Source organism: Alexandromys fortis, unplaced genomic scaffold (genome assembly GCF_014885135.2).
Source record: "Alexandromys fortis isolate MF-2015 unplaced genomic scaffold, M_Fortis_MF-2015_v1.1 scaffold_181, whole genome shotgun sequence".
Lineage (NCBI taxonomy): Eukaryota > Metazoa > Chordata > Mammalia > Rodentia > Cricetidae > Alexandromys > Alexandromys fortis.
The window spans coordinates 2,257,361-2,278,625 of NW_026068069.1; the positions used below are offsets into that span (position 1 = coordinate 2,257,361).

General features: G+C 42.4%; 1 protein-coding gene across 1 annotated transcript in view; it reads right to left on the bottom strand.

Annotated features, from left to right (window-relative positions):
* Positions 1 to 11,901, bottom strand: part of Ccdc192 (coiled-coil domain containing 192) — a 188,716-nt gene extending 176,815 nt beyond the window's left edge. The window contains exons 1-2 of the mRNA XM_050120897.1: positions 11,840 to 11,901; positions 7,505 to 7,556 (exon numbers count right to left, since the gene is read on the bottom strand). Coding sequence (XP_049976854.1) covers positions 7,505 to 7,556; positions 11,840 to 11,901 — 114 coding nt within the window. The remainder of the gene's footprint in view (positions 1 to 7,504; positions 7,557 to 11,839) is intronic.
* Positions 11,902 to 21,265: the final 9,364 nt, after the last annotated feature.

The window sequence follows — 21,265 nt, forward strand, 5'->3', positions numbered from 1 at the left end:
GTACTCAGCTGAAGCATCAGCCCAGAGGGGCCTTTAGCGCTCTTCTGAACCCCTCTGTCCAGGACTTTGGATGGGTTTTGTGGTGAAGAAATACCATTACTTAGATAAACAAAACACTAAAACATCAATCATTTGCAACAGATAACTTTCAAAACTTTAATCTTAAATAAAAACAAACTGGCATTTCAATCTTGCTTCATAGTAACTCAAAGATGAAGCTACCAATTCGAAAGATAGATACCGTCATGCTTGCTTTTCTACGCACTACTGAATTCAAAATTGCTGTATAGTGCATTCTGTATAGAATCCAGGCTAGAGAATCTAGACCCAGTGAAGTGAGACGAGTGTGGGGGCGGGGCTGGAGCTAGGGATAGGAGAGCACTTTGGGAACCAGCTGCTTCCAGATGACAAGAGCTCAGTGGGCAAGCCACTATGCAGAAGACGGAACAATGACTGGAAACTCTAACTAACATCCCAATTCCAGGATCTGGGGAGGAAATAACACTTGTCTACTCCAATTGTCTCTCGCAGTGGAAGTTGGGTTTTATGTGCTGTTTGTTGATTTTAAAGAATTCTTTGAAAGCTTTCCTTGTATCTATTTATTGCACACAGTTGCATATTATGTAGGAGTACTGTTCTACATGGATACAGCATCCATGTCAAGCATTCCCCACCATGCTTCTTAACCCTCTGCCTGCTTGCTTTTCTGTTGCTGTGAGCAGAAGCCGCTTGGCTGCCGTGTCCCAACCATAGTCTCTCGGTGAAGGATGCCAGGGAATGAGTACGTGCAAGCAGGAGCCTAGGGGGAGGAACTCAAGCACAGACCACGGAGGAACACTGTTTCCTCGTTTCCTCGGCTACCCCTCTAGGATAACAGAGGACCAGCTCCTGCTCAGGCTGACTCTGCTCAAGGTGAGTTGGGCCCTCCCATCCATCATTATTCAGGCCAATCCGATGGCGGCAACCCCTCAACTGAGGCTCCCTCTTTTCAGGTAACTCTAGCTTGTGTCTTTTGACAAAATCTAACTAATACACATCTCCTTTTTTCACTCCCCTGCGTATTTGTGTTCTTTTGTGGGAAAATGTTTTGGATCAAATATAAGTTTATCACCATGGCTTGTTTTAATGAAATATCTCATTTGCTTCAAGTTTACAAAGGTATTCACTAAAACATCAAAAAAAGACTTCTCTGAGTGGTTAACAAGAGTTCGTTTCTCCTCCTGATTTCCCTCTTGCCCACAATCCAGAAACAATCCAAATGCCTCTCGAGGGAAAAATGGATAAAGAAAATGTGGTACATTTACACAGCAGAAAACTATTTGGTGGCAAAAAAAAAAAAAAAAAGGCATCTTTAAATTTGCAAACAAATGGATGGAACCAGAAAAAAAAAAATCCCGAGGTAACCCAGACCAGAAAAGACAACTATAGTATGTCGTAAGTGGAAACCAGACACACACACCTAGACAAGGATAACCAGCCTACAGTCCACGACCCCAGAAAAGCTAGAACCCTCTTCCAGAAACAGATGGAAGCAGATACAGAGATCCACAACTAACTACCGGGCCGAGCTCCAGGCAGAGAGGGGCAGGCGATAGTATGAACAAAGGAGTCAAGACAAGATCATGATACCATGATGAGGAAACCCACAGGATCAGCTGACTCAAACCTGTAGATTAATGACTCCTGACTGACAACTGGGAAGCCTGCATAGGACCAAACTAGGCCCCCTGAGTACAGGTGACAGTGGTGTGGCTTGGGCAGTATATGGGGCCACTGGCAGTGGGACCAGGATCTAACTCTGCTGCATGAACTGACTTCATGGAGCCTGTTCTCTATGGAGAGATACCTTGCTCAGCCTAGGCATGGGGGGACCACAAACTTGGTCCTGCTTCAACAAGGTGATGGGACAGACTTAGTTGACTTCCCAGGGGAGGTCTTAACCTCTCTGAAGAACAGATAGAGGTAGGGTGGGGGGAAAGGGGAGGAGCAGGAGGAGAGGAAGGAAAAACTGGGGTTGGTATGTAAAAATAAATAAAGTTTAAAAAGACATTAACTCTTCTTATGAATTTTCACTTACAAAATCTCCCTCATTAGCTGACCACTAACTTTGATTTTGTGACCTTGTTAAGTTAGGGTCAAAACAAACTGAGCTGGAGAGAGAGAGAGAGAGAGAGAGAGAGAGAGAGAGAGAGAGAGAGAGAGAGAGAGAGAGAGATCTGTCCACAGAGGTCTGATAGAAGATGGCGCTGATGGAAGGAAGTCATTGGAGCCCCAGCTCATTTCAAAGGGCAGCTTGGCAAGTCGGCCATCACGACTGAATGATTCAAGCCACAGCTCAGAAGCCCCGCATCAAGTTGTCACGGAAAATCTATCTCTGAACTTGAGGCAACTGCTTCCAACGAAGGGAATTCCTGAAGAGAAACTCAGCTATCAGACAAATGAACTCATAATGGATCTTAGACCTAATTATAAAACCCCAAACTATGAAACCCTTAGACAAAATCTTGGGAACAAACAGCTGTGCCTTTGGGCAAAGATTCCTTAGATGAGATACCAAAAACATGAACCATGAAAGTAGCCATTATTAAATTAGAATTCACCAAATTGAAAACTTCTGCTCTTCTGAAAACACTGTTAATTGAACAAAGAGAACAAGCCAAGACTGGAGAAAGATTTGTCAGAATGACAAAATAAAGAATTCTCAATACCAAATGATGAGAAGCAAGCAATACAACATACAAGTGAACAAAATGTTTAAATGCCAGATAGAAAGATGATATGTAAAATGATTAACATCACTTGTTACTTAAGTAGATGCAAGTATAATTTCAATATCCAAAAAAACAAAAATAAAAAGGGCTAACTTTACCGGGTTTGGTAACAATGTACAGGCATAGAAATTTCTCATGCCTCTGGTAAAGGTGCAAAAATGCCAGCAACCGCTTTGCAAAACAATTTAGCAGCTAAGCAAAATAAGCCAGAGCTACATCATCTGACTCAACTATTCCACTCCTAGGTATTTGCCCAAGAGGGGGGGGGGCGGGGAATCATTTCCATACACAGACTGGAATGCTCACCATGTGATTCAACCATTCCTGTCCTAGGAGTTCACACAAAAGAAATGAAACCATATGTGCATACAAAGAACCAGCCATGACCATCCCTAGCGTCATTTGCAAGAACCCAAACCTAGAAATAACCCGAACATCAGTCGACAGGCAAAAAGATAAACACAGATGCTCATCCCACACAAAGGAATCTGAGTCTACAGTAAGAATGTACTGCTGACATACTGAAACACTAATGGACCACAAGGTAACTTTTTTTTCTGAGTCAAAGAGTTTGATGGAAAAGGTACCTACTGCACAGCTTCCTGTATATGAAGCTCCGGGAAATGCTGGGAGTGGAGGGGGGTTCACTAGACACAGAGTTTTAGGGCTGGTGGACAGCTCTATCATCCTAGTTGAGAGGACGACCTCACATGGCGAACTGTGCACCAAAACCTGTGCTCTTTACATTTCTCCGTTATGACTCTGGAAGAGAAACTGGAAGGGAGAGAGAAAGGGAAGAAGGAGGCAGGCAGAGCAAATGTCCTGAGTTATTACTTTTTCCTTATTAAAGTGGCAAACTTTGAAATCTAGCCCATTTTCTAGAATCCTGGCAAATCTTTCTATTTTAATATACATAGAACTACAGGTCTGTGTTGCTCTCATTTGAAGAATGAAAGGGCCTTGAAATCCCTTGAACAATGTTCCTTCAAAGTGCAAGGGGCCTGTCGATACCTTGATTCGTTAATGATTTGAACTTCTGCTCATCAAAGGGAGGGATCTTCTAAAAGCCCATTGTAGAATGTAAAATTTTGGAGGAAGTGGGAAACTGGCTGCTGCCGCTCTCAGACCAATTGTTACAGGAAGCCCAGAGCCAACGACTTGACATGACTTAGAGCATCTTTTCCTCTCTTCACTCAATGCAGGCTCCTTTAGATAACTTCAGGTCATCTTGTAAACCCAACCATAGAAATGAAAAACCCCAAAGATCTTTTGTGTCTTTGACACTACACTAATGATTCTTTAATGGAGTTGTCACTAAATTATAGCTGGGAAGTGAAAAGCTTTGTGGTAATCTTAGTGTGCCTAAACCCACAGTCATATTCTGACTCCTGGGTGTGCCTCTCTGTTAGTATTCTACACTGCCAGGATTCTCAAATCGCAATCATTTTTAGGCCAACCCTCTGTACGATAGAATTCTTATTTCCTAAACAGCTTCAAACAAGATAATTTACATCCTCCGGTGTTTTCTGTCAGGTGATAAAACGGAGCAAAGACATTTTACTTCTCTTGCTTTTCTATAACATCTTGATTCTCTAGCTGGCTCAAAGGAATAGTTTGAGATACATGGTGGCCTCCTGGTAGCTTAGAAGTGGGAATTGTCCTGTAATGTCCTTATCAAATGCGAACACATTCTACTTCACCATTCACACCTGTAAGCTCCTTGAGCCTCCCTGAATCACCATTTCTTAATAGTTAACAACTATTATTAGTGATGGTTTTGGACTCCATCCGTGTGCTGCTGTAGCAGTATGAGGGGCGTACCCAACTCTAATTGGGTGCCTTAGCTCTTAATTGTTATTTCAAATGATCATTGACAGTGTCATTTAGATGTCTGAAACTGGGTTACAGATTCGTGGAGACTAATAAATAAAGTCCATCTTTTTTCTGAATTCACAACTCACCAAAGGATGTGGAACTTAAAATCTTTGAAAGGGCAGTCCCCCTAAAAGCAAAGAAGAGCCACATGCCCATGTCAGTGTGACCGACAGGTAGAGTATGTGCCGATATGCCTACATGGACCTCACACAACTGAAAGATTGCATCCTTCTTATCACCTTCTTCCCTGCCCAAACTAAAACGAATGACATAATAGATGCATCTGAATGCCACCCGTGTTTTTTGTGCCTCGTGCTACATACGTGTTCTGAGGTATTCTGTCCTAAACTTTCCATGACTTAACAGAACTGTGCGGTAGAGGGGGCAGCAGTAACTCTGGATATGCCATGGCCTCTGTGGTCTCTGAGCCCAACTTCCTCGAGCTAAAGGTGTAACCTTCTAGAGATGTAAAAAGACAGGAAGGAAAGCAGAGCTGGCTCCTCCAAGTTCTAGACATCCCAATCATGTCAAATTTAAATTGGAAAGGGATAGATTCTGAACTCTGGGAAGCTAATTGGGAGCCCCAGGCAGAATCCTAATGTGGTCATTGTCCTTATTAGTGTGGAGCTACCAAGGAGATACTGATGGATATACACAGTTAGAGGGAAGGGCAGTGTTCACAGACATTGGGGCCATGAAGTATCCCATTTCTCAGACTCAGAGGTTGCCTTCAAACAGAAAGGCAATAGGGGAGATATTTTTTGGCCATATATTCATAAACTGTTGCCTTAACTAAAATCAAAATTCATTATTAGGTTTCTTCTACCTAGCTGAAAAAGACAATGTAGAGAGACTATATTTTTAATTAAAACCATTTAATGAGTTGAGTTAGGTTTTCACTTAACATTTTTTAACAACATTCTTCCTTGTGAAAATGGTTTATAGATTTGAGAGCTAAGCTCAGTTTGTCTAGGACTATAACACTAGAGAATAGAGGTGTGTTAATTCTGTTTTTGTAAAGATACATTTACTATTATTTAATGTGTATGAGTGCAGAGACTATATGCATATCTGTGTACCATGTACATTCCTGGTACCTATATAGTCCAGAAAAGAACATCAGATTCTTTGGAACTGGAGTTGCAGATGATTGTGAGCCACCATGTGTGTGCTGGAAACTGAACCAGAGTCCTCTACAATAGTAGAAAGTGTTCTTAACCACTGAATCATCCCTCCAGGCCCAGAGGTTAGTATTTTATGAACTTAACCACTTGTGCAAAGGTGATATCCTGGATGTGGATCCCTCAAGGGACTTGCTGTTCTAAGCCATGGTGCTAGGGAGAGAGCAGGACCACAGGGAGAATCCTGAGAGTGCACACGGTAGGAAGGAGGCAGCCTCCTGATCTGCACTGCAGCATGCTGAGTGCTGTTAGTTCAGCAGAATCCTCGTGTGTTGGGGTGTCAGATGATGATGTAAGTCACAAAACAATCACACACCAGTTCAGAATTATGTATAATAAAGGGGTTATTTACTTAAGGGGAAAACTTACAGATCACTGTCCTCTGTGCAAACAGGAAGAGAATCTAGCAGCCAGAAGCAGGAGCCAGAAGCAAGAGAGAGCAGGAGCGTTTACAGCTGCTTTTACAGTATCAGAGACCATGCCCAAGTGGGCTGGTATCTTAAAGGCTATTGGCTGAAGGAGCAGAAGGTGCTCCCACGGCACTCCTGGTTTTTTTTTTTAATATTTATTTATTTATTATGTATACAATATTCTGTCTGTGTGTATGCCTGCAGACCAGAAGAGGGCACCAGACCCCATTACAGATGGTTGTGAGCCACCATGTGGTTGCTGGGAATTGAACTCAGGACCTTTGGAAGAGCAGGCAATGCTCTTAACCTCTGAGCCATCTCTCCAGCCCCCCACTCCTGGTTTTCTAGGTCCTTGCCGAGCTGCTTTCATGTCCCACCCATCTCACTGGAAGTTGACTACTCAAGCCACGCTATCGCCAGTGCTATAGGTGAAAGGAAAAGCTCACAGAGACGAAAGGAACTGGCTGCAGTCATACAGCTTAGAGGTGAAAACTAAACCTGGATCTGTGTTTTGAATCCCAAACTTTTACAATATGCCACCCTCTTTAACTCAGAGCTCAGATAGTTTGAGGAAGGTCTTTGAGTAGAGTGTGGAAAGTTCTAAAACTGAACCAGGAGAGGCTGAGGGAAATTTATGGAAAACTCTTACGCTTGCATAAAAATAGCATCATCCTATCCTCCAACCCCAAGCCTCACCCAGCTTCCACTTCTCAATAACCACCTAGATTTATCCAAAGACCAAAGAGTGACATAATGGGGTTGGGAAAGAAGGGGCCAGTGTACCCGGTATATGACAGAACAATGGAAGACCTCAGAGGCCAGAAACAGTGATTTGAATAGCTTCGAACGAGACCCAAACTGGAATTGAATGCGTTTTAAACCCAAGCTCAACTAAACTAAATAATATGCTTGGCTGAATTTATCTCATGTCTCAACTCAGGACTTCCTCATATATAAACACATGCTTGAAATAGCCCAGGACATTTAAGCTATCGTAGAGCCACAAAGACATCGTGACATCAATGATGCGTTAAAATGGGAAAGGCCATACCGTATCCCTTTTAGCTGCCATCTCTCCTCCCATCTTTTTCCAGAAACATCCCATTCCCTTTCCTTCAGTACCCATTTGGGAAAGACCATTCTACCATTTGTTTAAAAATATATACTAATAAGATATGAAAACTGAACTTTATCAAGAAAACTTCAATATTAAATTAAATTACTTTTTTTTTAACAGAAAAGAAACCAGGCAAGGTTTATATCTTACCGATGTTCTGGTTTGTGGCCGTGTATCTGACTGACAACTTCCAAACATTGGCCTACACACTGACCTGGATGACATGCTGAAAGAGAACAGGAGTTTAGAATTCCAAAATTTTATTTTGGGCAGCTACACACACACACACACACACACACACACACACACGGGGAGGGGGGAGAGAGGGAGGGAGGGAGGGAGGGAGGGAGGGAGGGAGGGAGAGAGAGAGAGAGAGAGAGAGAGAGAGAGAGAGAGAGAGAGAGAGATCACACTGACTAGGTCTTTACACTGTAACATGTAAAATAAAAAATATAGAGTATTTTCCCCCTGAATGTTCTGGCCATTTCAGAAGGAAGTAAAAGTAGCAAAATGTAAACTTTACTTGTAAGATAAAACAGCCTTTAAAGGTTCCCTTGAGAATAAGCAGACTGAACAGCAGTACAATCTGTTCTTAAAACCTGCGAATCTCCTATTTCGACTAAAAAAAGAAAAGGGAGGAAGGAGCATTCTCCCTGTGGGAAAGCAGGCAGGGTGGTCACCCCTCCCTTCCTCTCCTCTCTTCCTTTCTCTCATTTCCTCTCTCTTGCCCATCTGACACCGGGCTTACAAAATATAACTTGCTTTAGCTTGAGCCTTGAGTTTCTACTCAATACTTCTAAACTTCTTCAATGAAAATATTCTTTTTCCATTGCCCCCAATTCCTTTCTTTGTATTCTTTCGCTAAAGCCACTCCTATCAGGCTTTTCCTAGCACCGATCCATGGTATTGTGGCATGTCACCGGAGTTGCCCTCGTTGCTATATACCCTGGTCCTGCGGCAAATCACCTTAACAGCTTTTCACGCAATTCATCGCCTCTTCTTAGAAACATTTTCGTCACCTGGCTCCCAAGGCATCCCTCACCCTTCTAAAAACACGCAGATCCATGTGCCTTATAGCCCTTTCCTTCCTGTCTCTGCCCAAATGCCATCTTCTCCCTGGACTGGCCACGTGCATCCGATTTACAGTCAAAGTCTCACCTCACTGCCCTTGACTGTCCCTCTGCTGACGTCACCACTTCCCGACATTATACGTGGCTTACTTCCTTATTGTGTGTCTTACATAACAACCGACCGGGTACATTCCTTAAACGTATAGGATACCATTTCCTCTTATCTTTGTTATTCTGTCCTTGGCAACTTCTCCACGCATTCAAGTGTTGGGGGGGATCAAATTTAGCTTCTTGCACGTGCTAATCAATTGATGAGCCACTGAGACTGAAAGGTTGGTTAACACGGATGGGAAGAATCAATGGGCAGATGAGCACTTCAACAGGCTTTGGCAGTTAGCACATTCAATTACACAGTTGCCAGCTGGCGAGCCTTCCTCTAGAATGCCAGCCTACTCAGTTCCTACTTTTTCCATTTTCACCTTTGTGTGAGTGTTTACTGCTTGCTTGTCTAACATTTCAAAGATATTAGCACCATTTTAAAAAGGTCCACACAGCAATCAATGATTAATGGGTAAAATTAATCCAATTTTCACCTAATGGGAGAAGACGTGAGTTCTACGAAATGTGATTGCTTCTCTTGAATGATGCGAACACCAGTAAAGCATGGTATTTGGGTGCTTCCTATCTGGCAGAGTGGAGAGTAGCCTCTTCTTTACAGCTGTTGGGAACATCAACACGCAGCATTGCATGAACTTAAGGATCTAGGCATTTTCACTTTTCGTCTCTCCTCACCTTCCAGCAGTGTGCCTCACCCAGCTGAGGGGCCTGGGAACTGTATCATATGATTCCAGAGTCCGAGCTTCCACCCTTTCTTCTTAAGAGATGTTTGAGTTCTCTTGTCTTGCTGAAGGATGTCACTTCTTTATACCACACTCAACACTTCCTCTTCCAGGAACCTCTTGGACCCTTCGTGTTCCACGAGCAGTTTTTAGATAGCTCTCTTAGAGCCCTCATTACATCTAAAGATGTATATAATTGTGTGCCCGTGTTTTCTTTATTTCTCAGTGACACCTTTATAGGAAGCAAGTACCAAGCTCTATTTACCCAACAGCATGCTAAGCTTTTTTGAGCAGAACATACTCAGTGGGTTTACTCTGATGAGCCATGCATGTACAACAAAACCCACCCTATTTTCATAAAGCATGAAACCAGACTACTGACTTCAAAACGAGAGAGCCTTAGCCGGGCGGAGGTAGTGCACACCTTTAATCCCAGCACTCAGGAGGCAGAGGCAGGCGGATCTCTGGGAGTTCGAGGCCAGCCTGGTCTACAAGAGCTAGTTCTCGGACAGGTACCAAAGCTACAGAGAAACCCTGTCTCGGAAAGAAAAAAAAAAAAAACAACTAAAAAACAAGAGAGCCTTGGCCACCTGACAATAACATTTAAAGGTCATGAGTCATAGCCTCAGAGTAACCATAGTAACTCAGCATACACACCGGAGACATGTATAATAATTAAACAAAGCTCCAGCAAGTCTATTAGCCTTAAGATAAACCAAGGTGGAATTAACAAATATATTTCTGAGTTCGTTCTTGTCTCCATTTTTTCTTGTTTCAGGATTCACAAGAAAACTGAAAAGCTTCATTAAATATGTGTGGCATGGAGTCTAGTGATATCACGCGAGGCTGGAAGTAGTTCATTTTTTCTCAATGCCTTACTGGAGCATAAATATCTCTTTCCATTTAATACAACGTGTCTGATTGCTAGGCTTGTCCTCCATGCTTTTTACATTGGAGCAGTAATTGGTGGCTATGTGAATCCATGGTTTCAGCACAATTGGTTTATCAGGACAGCAGGCGATCACCCCATTCTCACAGGAAGTCCTCAGAAGATGCTTTTCTGGTCCTTGGATTTGTAGGAACCTGGGGTCTCACCCTCTTTTGTTTAGAGAAGTTAGAATCAAGTTTCCATTTGGTTTGAAAAAATGTGGAAGAGGGTCTGTCTCAAGGGAATGGGATGAGGGGAAAGGAGAATGGCAGGCAGAATCAAGAGACCAGTTCGTGTCAGCTCAGAAGAGAAACTGTTAAACTGAACCCACCTGAGTGAGAATTGAGGATGGCAGCAGAACACTTCCCTGTCTTCACCCCAGAAGCCCTAATGGTCCCTGCATCCCACAGTTGGCTCTGTATATGAGAACAAGAGCCGACAGGACACCTGGCAATGAGAGCAGCGTCCTGCTCTGCCCTGGGCATCACTGTTGCTTCACACTGGCTTGTGCGTGTCACAGTTGATAACCACAGGACATGCTGTCCACCTTCCTAATTGTCTGCACCTCAAAATATCAATCCATTAGGCGATTTCTTCAGGGAAATGAAGAGAAAATGAACTCTTGCTAAGTTTCATTGTTTCAAAGTGGAAAATAAAATGAGGAGGTGTATCTTTGGAGGTTTGTAGATTACACATTGAAACAAGACTTTTTACATAAAAATACAAGAATATAGTGAGTTCTCCATTCTAGTCAGGAACCTCAGGTCTAAAGTGAAAAGCAAAGCTCAGTTTTCACAGTCACTAAAAGGAAGACACAGTCTAAAGCCAAACGAGGGAGAAACCAAGGCTATAGTTGCACACCCCACACAGGAAACTACCCTTCAGGAGACAACTTCCACAAAATGGGTACAATTATTTCGTTCAAGATTTGAAAGACAAAGCTGGACAGTGGTGGCACATGCCTTTAATCCCAGCACTTGCGAGGCAGAGGCAGGCGGATCTCTGCGAGTTCAAGCTAGGCCAGCCTGGTCTACAGAGTGAGCTCCAGGACTGACTCCAAAGCTACAGGGGAGAAACCCTGTCTCGAAAAATAAAAAGACAATTCTAAACAGAAGCTATTTCTATATTTGAAGGGGAAATGCATAGGGAGCCCATATGTAAATTTTCCAGTGATTGACTGCAGATCAATGAAAGAGGTCATCTCTATGTCCATTCCTGTGTTCAAAGTTGGTTGCTAATTTCTACTTAGGAAACAGGTTGAGAAGGAGCGCCCAGGCATATCTGTGAGCATCCTCGCTGGAGCATGGGAGAATACTGCTGCTTCTCTAGGTTTCTAAAAAATAGGCTGGATGCTTCAGTACCCTAGGGACGGGAGAGTTTTAATTCTGACAAACGCACCTGAATAACATTTTTACTCATTTAACAAGAGCACTTACTGAAACACATCCTACATCGGGCTTTGCTCTGGGATCTGGGAAGACAGACTTGGCCATAGAAAAAGGTCATTTCATCAGAAAAGGAAAAAAAGTTTCTTTGATGTTTTTCCCCCAGACTTTAAAGAAAGGTTATCTTTGAAGTCTGGAGTGAAGGTTACTTCATCCAGAAATTTCCATGGATTATTTTTGGACAGAAGGAACTGAAGACTCACCTGCATCTCCCCGGGGTTTCAAAGTCTGGGATTACAACTTTCTTACTGTGACATCCTCCCATCTTAAGCCAAGCTCATTGGGATCCTCTGTCCATGGACAGACACCAACCAAACTCATTCCTTAGAGATTTGGAATCCCTGGCATGGCTTTGCTGTCCATTGTTGCTAAGCAACCACAATGGCTGCGGTAAGGACAGTTAACTGCCTAAAACGAAGAAGATGAAGATGAGGAAGAGGAAGAGGACGAGGAAGAAGAAGAAGAAGAAGAAGAAGAAGAAGAAGAAGAAGAAGAAGAAGAAGAAGAAGAAGAAGAAGAAGAAGAAGAAGAAGAAGAAGAAGCCAGTTACAAAGTCACTAACTTCCCTACAAACTTCTCACAAACCATCCAGGCATGAGAAGAACAGATGGAGGACAGTGACAGAGCCACCATTTCTGCAAACCTACCCTAAACAAAAGAGGAGCACTGGGTTAATACTCAAAGCAGAGGATGTGTAATGCCAAGGACACAGTTGTCACTCTGCTGTCTGGCAGAGGTACACACTCAGAAACAGACTGGCTTAAGCCATGCTGGCCTGCTGTCCCCGTGCCTTCCCACAGGGAGTCCCATCTGGCTGAGGGGCATCTTCACGCTCCTTTTCTAACACAGGAGCAGGTAGCACATTCCGCTATATCCGGTCACTGTCACAGCGTATCTGCTGTTCCCGCTGCTTCTCAGACATCAGCAGTCACTTTCACCCATCCAGTTGCTGCACCTTCCCACCAAGGAGTTTGCAGCCCCCACCTCCTGCTCTGATAGATTCCACAAAAGAGTCCCGAGGTCTTCATCCATATGTTCTGCATGCAAACTACTCACACAGCTCATACCAAAACATACCAGGTTAATAGAAAAACAGTTTTTCTAACAGTATGAATAAAGTTAAAATGAGTTGAGCACTTGGTGGGCCTGGCTAAGAAGTCAACACTGGGTGTGTATGTGTGTCGAGGACATACAGCTGGTTCACAGCTTTTGGGGGAATCAGAAACGCATCACCTTCCCCCATATTTTGACTTTCTTCTTTTTAAAGGGACCATGTGAACTGTTTGGGTGTCTTCCAGAGCTAACAACCTGCTGTTCCCTTCTCCCATCTCATCGAAGCCCACAGAGTGGGTTGTATTTCCATGCACTGTAGACATGGGCAGATGCTTATATGTAGATAGTCCCTGATAGTTTATGAAAGGGAGGTCAACTCAGAGTGGCTAGTGAGAGGCACTGGGAGCATTAATTATTTGCAATGCTTATTAATCTCAATGTATCTATCTCACTGATCAAAAAGAAAGGCAGAAAAATGTGGACAGTGCAAAGCAAGTTTAACAGTCTTTGACAAGAAACCTGAGTTTTATGTTCTTGCTCCTCCAAAGAACACTATATGGGAAGGCCATGGCAAGATGGTTAAGAAGCGCTCGAGTTCACTGAAGAAATTTATACACAGAACTCTAGACTACCCAGGCTAATAGGATCAATCGTAGCCCCTGTCATAATTAAGTTAAAATCATGCAAATACTTCTATTTTGAAAGTCTTAACTACATTTCAAGGAAATCCACATTTTCTCTAAGTCTAAAGACATAACCCATATCTATTGTCATCATTAACATTGCTTCAAGCCAAAATCAATGTACGCTCAGAACAGCTGTTAAAGACTGATATATATATATATATATACACATATATATATTATATCTCTATATAGATATATAATCTTACCTCATAGCCTGTCAAATATCTATCCTTTTTTTGTTTTTTTAAAAAAAATATTTTTAAGTTGTGGGAGAAGAATGAGCACATGCCCTGGTCGGGAGATCAGAGGACAACTTGCAAGACTAGGTTCTCTCCTTCTACCATCATGGGCCCAGGGGATCAAACCCAGGATGTCAGAGTTGGCAGCAAGCACGTTTAACCACTGGAGGATCTTGCTGGCCCTCAAACATGTATCTTTTCTGGCAATCAGAAATCACATATGTACACACAGGTGCTTGTGGAGCACATATGATTCATATATGCTGCTGCCAATTAGAGTTAAATGAGTTGGTTTTAATAGGGCCAGCAAAGACAGGCGAGAAGGAACAAAGTAATGGATGAGAAAATAGCAAGGCAGAGCAAGAATAAATTTTGGTGAGGTGACATTGACACTCTATTTTATAATAGGAATATTACAGTAGCAGTCCTTGGAGTCTGTTACACTCATATGTCCATTCACCTTTCATTTGTTTACTTGTTATTTACCAAATATTTACTGAAAGCCCTGTGTGCTGTACATAGCGGTACTGTGAACAAAAGCAGGCCTGCCCTAGCTCTCAGTCAGCTCCAACAACCAGCTTCTTATAACATGAATAAATAAAGTGGGTTTGGGATTCCAGGTATGTTCTTCTCACTCAGCAGAGGTAGGAGTAACTAGGAAAGGCGCAAACTGAAGTTGTTCGAGGGGTACCTCCTGTGTAGGTACAATCCTGCAGAGTGGTCCCGTTTTAGAGACAGTTCTAGAGATGTTCTCTGAGTTCTCCTTGTGATGTTCACAGCATGTCTAGAGATTGGAGGCTGCATTCGGGTCCGTGTATTTGTGTTTGGGGAGGATGAGGGAAGAGGGAAATATGATAGAGAAACCAGAGTGACAGCCCATAAAGAGGACCAGATGAGTCCCAGCACAATGGAGACATCGCCCACAGACTAAAAGGCTTGCTGTCTGTCCCCATGAGAGCTGGCTCCCTTGTCAGCATTGTTTGGCCCTCTTCCCCATGAAGCTGATTGCTTGACACAGTGGGTCTAATTACCTCCAGGCTCCCATCTGTTTCCATAGAGAGGAATGTTTATCTGTGTGAGAAGAGACTTTTCTCTACCCATTTTGTTCCTAAACTCTTTGCCTGGAGAAAACAGCAATAAACATAAAAGCCTTTATTATGGAACAAAGATGTAAACCTTCCCTGTGTGGTTTGTTTGTGGCAGAGAAGGCGAGTTCATCCACCCCTGCCTCTCCACTGAAGTGAGCATTGGTTGTTAGAAGCCCCTAGCGATAATGTTTTCCTTATGCCCTATGCTGTAGCTTTACAGGGATAATCAGTTCAGGTACCTGGTCCTCATCACACAAGCTAAGAGAAAACAGGGGAAGACGACCACACGCACTCATTGCGAACCGTGGCGTTCATCGCTGAATCCAAGGATGGGATCTGAAGCCTCCAAACTCTTGAAGTCCTCGATTAACAGTGGTTTGTTCTCTTTTTGTTTTGAAAGTCCAGAGGCCCTGGGTGGGACAGGCGCTGATTCGTGGATCTGGGCTAGTGTTCTAGTGGTTTATGCAAGACAAAGTTGCTGCCATCAAGGAGCCCTTACTTTACTTGGTAGAGGCAAGCACTAGAAAAATCATAAAATAATGGGCTAAGAACAGGACCAAGAGGTGACATGGTCTGGAGCATGGATTAGGGAGGTGAACAGACCTGGGACAGTGGCGGGCCGAGCCTCCAGCAGTTCCAGCATCAGCAGCAAAGGCATGCACTACTCTCTTGGCCTCATATCTTCTTGTATTAATTAATTCAAAATCTGTATAAAAGAACAGTTCATCTTGCAGGTTTCTCCTGCTCCAGAGTCCGCTAGCATGCCCTTTGTCAACTCCTCACCCGCCCTCATCCTGGTTCTGTGGCACTCCGAACCCTCATTTAGCCTTCTGTTGCGTTTAGGTTGGAGAGGAGCAGGAGGCATGGAGCACCCTGCCCCGACACTGACACCTGCTTGTCAGAGTCTGTTGGCTACTCTTTTGTTTAATCGAACCAAAAGTTTATCCCAGAATGAGAGAGGCAGTGTGTTATGTAACTAAGTGTTCACGATGAAAAGGGGTGGGGTGGGAAAAAAAAAAGCAAGGAACATACAGGAAAGACTGTACCTCCCTAAAGAGCTAGCCAATGACAAACGGGGTGGGGGGTGAAGACTTATGATTCTGATGTCATTTTTTTAGCCTAATGGGCCACTCTGTCTGAGCTGGTGCCCAACCTTGCAAGACTGACCTACCAACTCTCTCTCTCTCTCTCTCTCTCTCTCCCTCTCTCTCTCTCTCTCTCTCTCACACACACACACACACACACACACACACACACACGAGAAAAACAACAACAACAACAACAAAAATCCCCCCAAACAAACCTTCGTGAGTCTGAAAGGTACTTGGAAACACTTTATGAAGTCATCCTCCAGGTTGTTCCTGCTGCGATACTGTTTAAATCTCCACGTCTTTCCAATGTTTTGCTACTTCAGTCTCTGTAGAAACCTTATTCCCTAATTATGTCTTTAGTGTCTCAGAGATTCATTAGCTGAAAAATTCAATGTTAATATCTCCAAATTGTGCATTTTTGTGTCTTTGATAATTTCCATAGACTTGCAGTAGAGAATCTAGTGTCAGATAAGTAAAGACAAACTCATTAACAGTAGGGAAACCCAAGAAGCCTCAGAAACGTCATCTTTCCTTCTAGAGTTTTCTCGTGGCTCACAGCCAGATGGACAAAGATGCTGTAATGGACTTGTGTACCATGAAAGACACTGTAATTCACAAGTAATAGAAAAGACAGCTAATGGTAATTAACTCACAAAGAAATTTGCCTAATCACATAGCTGGAAGGCTCAGGCATTAAAAATGCTTGGGTTTCCTAGGCCTTGTTGAAGTTATGATCAAGCGGCACTGTTCCATACTGCTGTTCTGAGAAGAACAGTGTCTTGTTCTGAAGGTTTGGGTTCCTCAGGGCTACCAGCTAGCTTCTAGCAGTGTCTAGGACTACAAGTGATTTTGTTCATAGCCCAAGATGGAGAGAGGGTTGTCTCCCATAATCTTAGAACTGAAGCCCTATATTGTATTCTAATCTGGCAATCTGAAATAGCTAGAACCCTACCACTGGGTAAGTGTTCATTGTCTTTAACCTGAAATATATGCCCACCCCAAATCAATAATTATATAGGTGGGGGAAAGACCCACAGAATTCAGCTTTGGAATTATCACTAAGATCAATTTCACTCAAGTTATGTGACCAACATTCAGTGAGGGAGGCTGAAATACACTGAGGAAGATCTAACCACAGTCCAGCAAAGGATACCATTTTCACAGAATCTGTATATAATTTATATAGTTTTTTTCAGTTGTTTATATAGTCAGGGACTATATAGTATAATCATGACTATATAATATAAGAGTACTGACACATATATATTCTTTATGTTACACCAATACTTTAAAAAATAAATATTCAACAAGATGCATTCAAATGCTTACTAAGGGAGACTGGGTATATTCAGGGTGGACAGGGAAACAAATACTTTCCAAAGTAACCGGTTTTAAAGGCCTTTCCATCTGGGTAGTGATAAACACAATAAGGATAGATATGCTAGTTTATCATAGTTGACACATCTTTTAGTCAACAGCATGTTATTAAATGATAGGGAACATTTAATATAATCGTTTCTACATAACTAGGCAATACATTTCTAAAGACAGATTTTCCAGCCCCTATCTTTTATACCCACTTCAACAGTCTGTCTATAAAAAAAGGATAAAACCAGTGACTTTCTTCAAGAACTCAGTGCTAAAGGCACAGTGTTAAAGCCTGCAGTTACTGTCTGTTAAGAGCATTGATACAAGATTCTAATATCCCCAGTGGAGCTCAGGGGAGGTTGTGATTGTCTACGAGGCAGCAGTGAACAGTGTTTTCAAACCGTCTCTGCTGGCTCGCTGACTTGTGGCATCTACATGAAGCAAACGTCTTTGGTTATGAACCAGCTGTAAGGACGATATTCACAGCAATGGGTAGCAGCAGCTGAGGAAACCATGATGCTCAGAAATGATGTAATTTAGTGCCTGGTATCATAAACTGTAGCATTAATAATAAAAACCTAGAGACAGACGTTGGGGTTCAAGGTGAAGATCAGAAAAGCAAAGCAGCCAAGCACTAAGGAGACGTTTTACCTCTACCAAATCTTCAGACTGAATGGGCGAGATCCTGTCTCCTGGGCATACCATGAAGACAATGTCTGAAGTTCGGGGAGAATAGTGATGTTATAAAGATGCTCACACACCAGCCGACTGAGCAGTGGGAAGAGAGCTCAGCTTGAAGCTCTGGAGTCTGAAGACAGCTGACAAGTCATGTCTTTAACATGGAGGTCACACCCTACATCCTTAACTTGGGACAGTGGGTTCTCAACTTTCCCAATGCTGCCATCCTTTAATACAGCTCCTCATGTTGTGATGATTCCCAGCCCTAAAAATTATTTTCATTGCTACTCCATAACTATAATTTTGCTAATGTCGTGAATCATAATGTAAATATCAGTGTTTTCTGATGGCTTCAGGCCACCCCTGTGAAAGGGTTGTTCACCCCAATGGGTCGTGACCTGCAGGATGAGAAACCCTTGGCCTAGGTGATACCACTTCAGGACTCAAAGTGAATCTAAGCTAAGAGAGGTAGAAAAGATGACTGGCCGGCGTCTCTCACTACAGAGAACGTTCCAGAGCTCTGAAAGTATTAGCCGTGTTGAGCCACAGTGAGCTCCCTGGCACATAGTTCAGAGAAGCAGTCTCTCTCAGCATCTGCTCATCTCAGCCTTCTAAGCCAATACGTGGAAACTATTGGAATAACTTTGTTCTAAACAACTGCAAGGTGCAAAGAAATATTATTTCGGTAGCTTTAATTTAGAAATAATATTTCGGTAGTTGTTTTAATTTAGGGAAGGAAATGAATTAGTACCCACAATTTAACCAAAAGGAATGAAATCTGATCTCAGAAAGGTTTAATATATGCCAGACTGGAAGGACGAAAAAAAGATTTTCATTTAAAAACTTTTATTATTTATTTTACTTTATTTTTATTTTATAATAAATACTAAAATGTCCACAAATATTTATAAGAATATGGTTTCATAATTTTTTATTTTCAAAAGTTTATTGCTTTTTAGAGAGTTCACTCAAAGAGATAGCAACTGTTGGAGTCCTTGGTGTTCATTAGGCGTGTTCAACCTACAACACATTGAGAAAAGCTGCCCGCAGCCTCCCCAGCAGGGCTCGACCCGTGAGTCATTACTCATCCTTGCAAGCCGACAACCACTATTTTATCATTTAATAGTTCTATGATTACTATTGATCTTGATTTTATTATTCCACAAGGTTAGTGAGATGCTTACTGAATCCAAAAGCAACACAGGTGTGAAGCCCTGGGAAGTAGGACGATAGAGGCAGCATTGACTTTCGATATATCACCGCTGTCATCTCTCACCCCAGATGATTGTCCCGACCATCCTCACTCTCATTAGCAAAGCAAATTATGAGAGCGGCAAACCCTAGTCCTGAACGGAAATTACACTAAAGGAAAGAGCATAATTCAAGGGAAGAAAAACCACAGATCATGATACTACGTCCTAACAAATGCCATGCATGATTGATAATAACAGTTGATAGGCTGTTGTTTGCTGCCACCTAAATATTCTGGATATCAACACACAATGACATTGGAGCTTAATTTTCAAATTTCCATTATTGAAAACATTTAGTGAGCTAGGTTACAAGTATCAAAAATACAGATCTTAAAACATGAAGGAAGTAAGCGACAGTGCCGGCCGGAGCTCCTTCCGAAGCCTGTTGTCTATGTGACAGGAGAGCCTTGGGTACCACTGTGAACGGTGCTGTAGGCAGTTTCCCTGCAAAGTACCCCAGCCTTCAAGGACCATCTCTCAACGTGTGCTGCTCAAAACAGATGATCAGCGAATGCTTAGCAATAAAACACCTTCCTAGCAGTAAGAGAAATATTGACAATAATAAAGGCAGCTTCGCATTCTCTATGTATCCGTATCAGCTGTCCCTTTAATCAAGAGAAAGTTCAATAAAAGGCTCTCTGAGGATGTTCCAAGAACACACACATCCTCCTGTCAGAACGTTCCCAAAATAAGCCATCTCATTTGGCTTCTCGCTGGGAGGATATTGAATTTCCTCAATGATCCCGCTGTCATTTTGCACATAGCAGACGCATCAGCATGGCAACCAAACAGCCAGCGCAGACTCTTTCTCGCTTCCACTATAAGAACCGTTTCCTTTTGACTGCTGAGTCACCTCATGGCATTAAAGCCAACAGCAGACATCGCCTCATATGGAGAGACCACGGGAAATGGATTCTTACCATCCCACCGCTTGAAAGTGGGGACTCAAAGAAGCAGTCTCAATGAGCTGGACGTTGACGACACACGGATGAAAGTCACAACTGAAATGGTGGCGCACTTTTCTCCAGGTCGTCTGCTTTCCCTTGAAGCAGCTACTTCCCCGAACAATTTATAGTTTCAATTAAATGCCAAAGCTTTCTAACAATGAAACGTCATTGTCTTCAGACTTATCATGCCTTTAGAAACTGATCTTTAAATATATGTAAAAAGCAGCGTGATTTATTTTTATTACCACAAATATCAAATTTTGCCAGCAGGGAAACCTTTGGAGTCTATTAGCCATTTGTTATTCTAAAACACACAGTATTACACTTTGTCTACTTGAATACACAGTAGCGCATACAGGGATGAGACTGAACACCCAGTGGCAAACTTACTACCCTACTGGCTCATTTTAAGATGTAAATGTCTATTTACTTCCAGTAGATCTTGATGAGAAATTAAGTACTTTGTAGAAATGGCCAAAAGATGCTTATGAGAAGTTGGGATTTGAAAGAGGTGCGTCCTGGGGGGGGGGCATCGTGTTTGATGGTTCTTTGGTGCAGAAAAAGCGTAAGTTAATTAGTCAGATGGTGTGATTAGATGTTACGCTCTAGCGCTGGTGTTCGTGGGATGCCAGTGACAGTTTGCTCTTTGGATCTACAACTGTGAGAGACGTCAGCATTCACAAATTTAGGCTACAAATAATTGTAATAGAAAACCCTGTGTCATATGAATGTATCAGATTGCATGAAATATCAAATCCTATATAGAATCTGGCATTAAAATTCACTACATATAAATCCAAATATGTGTTAAAGTCAATGATTGGATTACCTTTCCATATTAAAAATTTATTCATTTCATTAATTAAAAACATTTTAAGACTGATGAACCCTTTTAGAAATGAAGTTTGGAACATGTAAAGATTGTATATTTGGACAGAAGATAAATACCTTCCATCAGCTTGTTAAGCAAAATAGATCCTGCAAAACACTGAAACATTATTCTACTAGAATTCTCATTTCTCAAGAATAATATCCATGACTCCCTATCTAATAGGATTTGAAGTCCAAAAACCGCATAATTTGTCAGAAAATGTTGGACATCAAAGGAAATTAGAAGAGATAACTATGGAAGCAGAAAAACATAGATGCGATGAGCGTGAGGAAGAATGGATGCGGAGCCTGAGAAACACCGTGAGGGATGTGGCTGCATCCATTTCATCTAGTAT